The following is an 8,466-nucleotide window of genomic DNA, read 5'->3' on the forward strand; positions in this document are numbered from 1 at the left end:
CAGCAACCTGCTCAGTTCACATAAGGTTAGTTTATAATTGCTTGTATCATAAAGCAGAGTATATTTTCTCAATGCTCCATTAGTCTTGTAAGCAGTTTCTAGCGCGTTATTACCTAAATTGGTGATTTTGTTCGCAAGTGGTTATTTGTTCATTTTGATTTACGTCTCCGCCATGTACCAGGCACTGTATCCGGCTCTTTCAGTTTATTGTACTTGCGGTGGCGTAGTGGATAGCTCTTTTAGCGATTTCTTCTTGATAGTTCAGGAAATTGTGTTAAATGAATGTGAATTGTTGTTTATTCATTTTGGGTTATTTCAAACATAGAAATAAGTGTAAAACAAGTATTTAGTTCCCCCTTTGTTTGTTCCTTTTTCAGTTTTCACCTCATTACAGCACTATGACATGCAAGATGACGATGGCGTCGCATACCACTGCAAATAAAATGATCTAACCCAGATTATTGGTGGCGTGTTGTGTATGATGTGCTCGGTGACACTCTCTGCACTCTCATCCTGTTGAGAATAAAGGCAGAACAGTGAAAACTTATGCAACTGAGCCATCCGGCTGATGAGGGCATCGTGGATCCGAGACGACTACTACGTAGACGCCCCCACGCAGACATTCTGAGGGTGGAGCAGTCAACTACAGTTGCCCCAACTTGTAAGGACTACTCACCATGTCAGTCACAGAGAAGTCTCAACTGTCGGTCAAGCAACAGGACAAAGAACTGCCTGACGCTGGGTTGGCCAAGCAACCAAAGGAAGTATTGTCTAATACTGGTGGAAAGCCTATCATCCAAGAAGTAAAAGAAGCTGATGGTGACAAAGATCAAGAAACTGTACGCATCAGATCCCTTACAGAGAAAGGCAAAGAACAATACGTAGAAACTAGAGACGCCTTGCTACAAAAAGTTAACCACCCCCGTGATAAGATTGATGAATTGTTAGATTCACAGGTTGTCAATAAAGAACACTTGTATGATGCTCTTAGAAAGTATGAATGTGAGTCACAAAACTATCTTGAGTTTTTGTCCAGGTTTCGTAGTGAAGAAAGTGTAGACGACCAACAGCATTTTTTGTCGATGTACCATTTGCGTGTATCTCGATGTCAAACCGTTTTGAATGTTTTGAATGATCATGCACAGTCAGTGGCTAGCAGCAGGAAAACTGCATCTTCCTCTACTAGCTCGGCTACCCGCAGGCGTGCTAAGGCCGAAGCGGCTAGAGCAAAATTGTTGTTTGCCCAGAAGGAGCTGGAACTCCAAAAGAAGAAGGCCCTTCTTGAAGAAGAGAACAAGATCGCACAAGCAAGGAATGAACGTTTGAAACAGGAATGTGAGGCTGAACTGAGAGTTCTCTCTGATGAAAAAGAAGCTGCAGCAACTGACGCTGAAGCCAACTTTCTGGAGGCTGCAGAGGAAAATAGTGCCGCCAGGTCACGCAGAAGCATCTCGCCAAACTCCAAGCTGAAGAGAACTCAAGAGTACGTACAGAATCTCCACACTTGGGAAACACGTCAGAATGACACAGATAATAAACCTGATGAGAAACGTCAGCCTGATACCACTTCCGTTCACCCGCGTTTCAACTTCTCAGCTCAAGCCAAAGCGTTCGACCCGCATTTAAACCACCATGCCGCATTGAAGACATCAGCTGATGCAAGTGACCTCTCCAGATTCCTGCTGAAGAAAGAACTGATGCTATCGCGACTCACCCCCTTCAATGAAAAACCCGAGTCCTTTGCAGTGTGGCAAAACAGTTTCCGAGCGATCATGCTAGACCTGGATGCGACTCCACAAGAGGAGCTAGACCTTCTGGTCAAGTACCTTGGGCCAGAAACCAGCAGGTATGCCTTAAGCCTTCGAGCATCCAACGCTGCCAACCCCGAGCGAGGGCTTCGGACTCTTTGGGAGCGGCTAGAGGAGAGATATGGATCTCCAGAAATTGTAGAGGCGTGCTTGAAAGCAAGGTTGCAGCAATTTCCACAACTCACGTACAAAGACGGGAAGAAGCTTTACGAGCTGTGCGACCTGCTAGACGAAATACAAAGCGCTCTTGAGAACCCAGACTATCTCCCCTCTTTGCGATTTACAACTCGTCTACAGGAGTGAATGCGGTCATGAACAAACTTCCACGCGGCATCCAGCAAAGGTGGATTACTCAAGCCTTCAAGTACAAGACAGTACACAGTGTGCCATTCCCACCATTCTCCTACTTGGTGGATTTCGTGCGTACGCAAAGCAAAATTCTGAACGATCCTGCGTTCAACTTTCAGTCTGAGCCAGTCAAGCCGCACGAACAAAGGAACCCAAGGAATCAGCAAGCATTCGCCAGGAAAACGGACATTGACCAGAACGAGAACAAGCCCGAAGACAAGCCCCACGAGCCACCAGATAAGTGTCCCATTCACAAATCTCAGCACACCTTGGCGACCTGCAACGCTTTCAAAGCAAAATCGTGGAACGATCGCGTTGCGCTTCTGAAAGAGAAGAAGATCTGTTACAAGTGCCTTTCTTCTACGAAACATATTGCCAAGAAATGTCCTGCCACCGTGAGCTGCGAAAAATGCAACAAGCCTGATCATTGTACTGCCATGCACCGTGGGGAGCGAAGGGAGTCACAAGCGCCATCAGATCATGGCGGGGAGGGTCGACGAGATAATAATGTAGAAAACAAATGCACAACCCTCTGCGATAGTATCAACGCCAATCGCTCCTGCGGCAAAATAGTGCAAGTAAGGATTTACTCAGCTGAGGCATCTACTAGGCCTACCACAGTCTACGCTGTAATTGATGACCAGAGTAACCGTTCTCTGGCTTCTCCTGCTCTCTTGGATCGTCTGGGTGTAGACCCTGAAGAGTATTCGTACACACTCACAAGCTGTTCTGGTACATACCCCATGACCGGGCGACGTGGACAAAACCTGACGGTGCAATCCCTCGACGGACAGACCACTTTGAAGTTACCTACGGTCATTGAGTGCGACAATATTCCGGACAATAGGTCTGAAATCCCCACAGATGATGTGGCTAAATGCCATTCCCACCTTCATTCAATTGTCGGTCAGATTCCTCCTCTTCGCAGTGATGTGCCTATAAGTCTGCTCATAGGACGTGACTTACCAGAGGCCCATCATGTCTTGGACCAGGTGACAGGTCCACCAATGTCCCCTTTTGCCCAGCGCCTACCCCTTGGCTGGGTCATAGTGGGCGATGTGTGCTTAGATGGTATCCACAAGCCATCCTCAGTCAGGGTCATCAAAACCCACGTTTCGCATGGATCAAGAGAATCACTGTTCGAGCCATGCCAGAACAACCTCAAAATCGCGGAAGCCGACCAGCTCGGCACCAAAGTCTTCGAGAGAACAAAGGATGATGAGATTGCTGGCACATCCGTGGAAGATCGCAAGTTCCTAGATGTGATGGACTCGTCTTTTAGGAAGAATGATCAAGGCAGATGGTCTGCTCCCCTGCCTTTCAGAAACTCGGAACCCATCAAGTTCAACAACAGACGACAAGCAGTTCATCGTGCCAATACGCTTCATGCTTCCATGAAGAAAGATCTCACAAAGAGAGAACACATGTTCGAGTTCATGGAGAAAATCTTTAAAACAGGCTCAGCAGAGAAAGCACCACCGCTTGAGGGTGACAGTAGATGTTGGTATCTCCCCTTCTTTGGCGTCTACCACCCGAAGAAGCCGGACAAGATACGTGGCGTCTTTGATTCGTCTGCTGTCTATGAAGGTCACTCCTTGAACAGCATGCTCCTTTCAGGACCAGACTTGACGAACAACCTCATTGGCATCCTACTGAGGTTCAGACGCGACTCCTGCGCAGTTTCGGTGGACATCGAGCAGATGTTTTATCAATTTTTTGTAGACGAAAACCACAGAGACTACCTACGTTTCTTTTGGTACGAGGACAATGACTTCCATAAGCCTCTGACAGAATTCCGCATGTGCGTGCACGTGTTTGGAAACAGTCCATCTCCAGCGGTTGCCAGTTACGGTCTCCGGAAAACGGTGGCCTCCAGTGCCAAGGATGTGAAAGACTTCGTCGGGTCCGACTTCTACGTCGACGACGGCGTCACATCGCTACCAGAGAGTGAAAGAGTTGTGTCTCTGATAAAGCGCACCCAGACTGAACTCAAGGAGAAAGGAAGGATCAGACTTCACAAGGTTGCTTCAAATGACATTGAAGTGCTGAAAGCCTTTCCAGCTGAAGACCTTTGCACAGAACTGAAGTCTGTGGATTTATCAGACTCCTCACAACTTCCACAACACAGCTGCCTTGGTATCCCGTGGAATCTGAAAAATGACACTCTTTCTGTCGCCCTGGACTTCGAAGACACTGCTGACACCCGGAGAGGCATCCTGTCTACATTGGGGAGGCTGTACGATCCTCTTGGGTTCATGGCTCCGGCAACCATTGCAGGGAAGATCATTCTACGAGAACTCTGTCCTGATGGTCGAGCTTGGGACGAACCTCTGTCTGAAGCTCAGATGGAGAAATGGAAGCTGTGGAAACGTTCTCTGGAGACCCTCCAGGGAGTCGATATCCCTCGTATGTACCTACCTGCGTCACTGACCCAGTCGGATGTCGAGTTCCATGTGTTCTGCGACTCTTCAGAGAAGGCCATCGCGTCTGTAGCATACGTGAAGGCCAAAGATAGTCAAAACTCCCCCATTGGCTTCGTTATGGGGAAGGCAAAGGTGGCTCCTCAAAGTGGACACACCATACCTCGCTTGGAACTTTGCAGTGCTGTTCTCGCTACAGAACTCTGGCAGCTGATTTCCAAGCATCTAGTTGTGGATCTGAAGAAAGTCTCCTTCTACACTGACAGTAAGGTAGTGCTTGGCTACATAAACAATGAGACCAGACGCTTTTACACATACGTGAGCAATCGTGTCGAACGCATCCGGCGTGTGTCAGAGCCAAGCCAGTGGCACTTCGTGCCTTCAGAGAGCAACCCTGCTGACGCTGCTACCAGATGTGCCTTGGAAGACTTCAATGGGAATGAAGAAACTTGGTTACGAGGACCAGCAGATTTCCTCGAGAATCAGAAGCCTCTTGCAGCCCCTGCAGTCATCTTTCCCATGGTCGTTCCTGATGAAGATTGTGAGGTCAGGCCTGTGGTGCGTAGAACGGAGGTCAAAGATGTACACCCACCTCTGTCAAGCCGCTTCGAGAAGTTCTCAAGCTGGAACGCCCTGGTTAGCTCACTCACCATGCTCCGACACTTGTGCCAGAGTTTCCATTCCCCCACAGACTGCTGCAAAGGCTGGCACCAGTGCTCTCGCTATCATCACCATGTTGCTTTGATAGCTACAGAGACCTTTATCATCAAGACTGTCCAACATGAAACCTTCGCTGCAGAGATTCAGTGTCTCCGCAAGGGTTCTGCCCTGCCCAAAACCAGCCCTGTCGCTTCCCTCTCACCTGTCCTGGATGAGGAAGGTCTGCTCCGTGTCGGTGGGAGGCTGGATAGAGCAAAAGACACAGTAGGGCTTCAGAGTGCTCACCCAGTAATCCTACCCAGGAAACATCATGTGTCAAACCTGCTTGTTCAGCATTACCACAAGAAAGTCAAGCATCAAGGACGTCATTTCACCGAAGGTGCACTTCGCTCAAATGGTTTCTGGATTGTGGGAGCCAAACGTCTCGTCGCCTCGGTTATTCACCAGTGCTTTCAGTGCCGACGTCTCCGAGGAAAGCCAGCTCATCAGCACATGGCCTCGCTCCCTGCTGATAGAGTCACCCCATCCGGTCCATTCTCTCATGTTGGTGTGGACGTCTTTGGGCCGTGGTCCATCGTAGCTAGAAAGACTAGAGGAGGTTTGGCAAGCGCAAAACGGTGGGCAGTCGTTTTCGTGTGCATGGCCATTCGGGCAATCCACATCGAGGTCATTGAAGACATGAGCAGCTCATCCTTTGTTAATGCCCTCAGACGATTCATTGCCTTGCGAGGACCGGTGACAGAGCTACGGTCAGACCGTGGAACAAACTTTGTAGGTGCTGCAGGCGAACTTGGGATAAACTCTGAGTTTGTTGAAGATGTGAACAAACACCTGACACAGTCACGAATCACATGGAAGTTTAATCCACCCCACGCTTCTCATATGGGTGGTTCTTGGGAACGCATGATTGGAACTGTGCGGAGAATCCTTGACTCAATGCTGCAAGATCAGAGGCGGAAAGCTCTGACCCATGAAATTCTGTGCACCCTGATGGCTGAGGTGTGTGCAATTGTCAATGCCAGACCAATCACTCCCATCTCTCATGACCCTGATTCCCCTTTTGTCCTTACCCCATCCATGTTGCTGGACCTGAAATGTGAACGAGATCAAGTCCCTCTTGACTCCGTTGACATCAAGGACATCTACAAGAGTCAGTGGAGGCACGTGCAACATATCTCAAACGTGTTCTGGAAACGCTGGAAGGAAGAGTATTTGCAATCATTGCAACAGAGAAGGAAATGGCAAAACGTGCAAATGAACGTGGAGGAGGGCAGTCTTGTTCTTCTTCAGGACCCAGGGACCCACAGGAATGACTGGCCCATTGGCGTAGTTGTGCGCACTTTCCCCAGCGATGACTCTTTGGTTCGCTCTGTTGAGATTCGGGTGATGAAAGATAAGAAGCCTGTGACTTATGTCAGACCCATCACACAACTTGTGCCTTTGTAGACTGTGAAAGGACACTAACTGGATAATGACGGACCATTCGTTTGTGCATTGCCTCTTGGCAAACCCGGCTGTTTATGGTCGTACCCATGAGCCTATTATGTCATGCCCTCTGGTGTGAACTATGAATGTGTACGATTCATAAGCAACATTCATGTATCGGTGTAAAGCTCATTGATGATATTTTCATGTTAGCTCCTTTAGGTTCTAGGTTAGTTTTTTTTGCTTTCCCTCGTTAACCTTGGCTTCGCGTTTGCCTAAGATATTTTTTAATTTGCTTCGAACGTTTGTTGTGAGTTAATATAGTGATATTGTAACCCAATATCAGACGGGGAGTGTTCTGTCTCCGGGAGTTATTTCTACTTTCACTTTTACTTTTACGGTTTTTTGTACTTTTTTGTGGATTGTTTGGGGTTTCAAGACACTTTTGACGCACTTCCTGTGAAACGGCCGCCTCTCTTCACAGGGCCAAATCTCTGTTTGTTTTTGTCAGCAACCTGCTCAGTTCACATAAGGTTAGTTTATAATTGCTTGTATCATAAAGCAGAGTATATTTTCTCAATGCTCCATTAGTCTTGTAAGCAGTTTCTAGCGCGTTATTACCTAAATTGGTGATTTTGTTCGCAAGTGGTTATTTGTTCATTTTGATTTACGTCTCCGCCATGTACCAGGCACTGTATCCGGCTCTTTCAGTTTATTGTACTTGCGGTGGCGTAGTGGATAGCTCTTTTAGCGATTTCTTCTTGATAGTTCAGGAAATTGTGTTAAATGAATGTGAATTGTTGTTTATTCATTTTGGGTTATTTCAAACATAGAAATAAGTGTAAAACAAGTATTTAGTTCCCCCTTTGTTTGTTCTTTTTTCAGTTTTCACCTCATTACAGCACTATGACATGCAAGATGACGATGGCGTCGCATACCACTGCAAATAAAATGATCTAACCCAGATTATTGGTGGCGTGTTGTGTATGATGTGCTCGGTGACACTCTCTGCACTCTCATCCTGTTGAGAATAAAGGCAGAACAGGCGCCTGTGGACAAGACAATGCCAGGCGCCTGTGGACAAGACAATGCCAGGCGCCTGTGGACAAGACAATGCAGGCGCCTGTGGACAAGACAATGCCAGGCGCCTGTGGACAAGACAATGCCAGGCGCCTGTGGACAAGACAATGCCAGGCGCCTGTGGACAAGACAATGCCAGGCGCCTGTGGACAAGACAATGCCAGGCGCCTGTGGACAAGACAATGCCAGGCGCCTGTGGACAAGTCAATGCCAGGCGCCTGTGGACAAGACAATGCCAGGCGCCTGTGGACAAGACAATGCCAGGCGCCTGTGGACAAGTCAATGCCAGGCGCCTGTGGACAAGACAATGCCAGGCGCCTGTGGACAAGTCAATGCCAGGCGCCTGTGGACAAGTCAATGCCAGGCGCCTGTGGACAAGTCAATGCCAGGCGCCTGTGGACAAGACAATGTGCCGTTATCTCAGTCTCGGCTTCGCGAGGAAAGCATGAAAGCACACCGACTGCACATCAAAAGAAAAGCTTATTATCAGTTGGAAACCTACTACTACCACTAATGTTGCTGCTGCTGTTTTAACCACACAGCTGTGGAATGTCTGTATACCACGTGACACAGCCACAACACGACACGACCGCGACATGTCCACAACCACACGTACGTTGTTAGCGTGGTCAGCATGTATTTCGCGTGTGAGTGAAAACTAGCGCTGTATCAACGTTGATTATGTTACTATCAGTGTTTAACGAAACAGCTGAAGACTGCGATCA

At 48.1% G+C, this 8,466-nt stretch overlaps 2 protein-coding genes across 2 annotated transcripts in view; both read left to right on the plus strand.

The window, feature by feature from the left end:
* The window catches only part of LOC138951216 (uncharacterized), a 214,233-nt gene that overhangs the window by 54,100 nt on the left and 151,667 nt on the right, over positions 1-8,466 (plus strand). The window lies entirely within an intron of this gene.
* LOC138950058 (uncharacterized) lies at positions 2,120-7,627 on the plus strand. Its single transcript, XM_070321839.1, has 2 exons — positions 2,120-7,194; positions 7,547-7,627. The coding sequence occupies exon 1, from the start codon at positions 2,120-2,122 to the stop codon at positions 6,680-6,682; it is 4,563 nt and encodes a 1,520-aa protein (XP_070177940.1). The 3' UTR covers positions 6,683-7,194; positions 7,547-7,627.

Source organism: Littorina saxatilis, linkage group LG16 (genome assembly GCF_037325665.1).
Source record: "Littorina saxatilis isolate snail1 linkage group LG16, US_GU_Lsax_2.0, whole genome shotgun sequence".
NCBI classification, from domain to species: Eukaryota; Metazoa; Mollusca; class Gastropoda; order Littorinimorpha; family Littorinidae; genus Littorina; species Littorina saxatilis.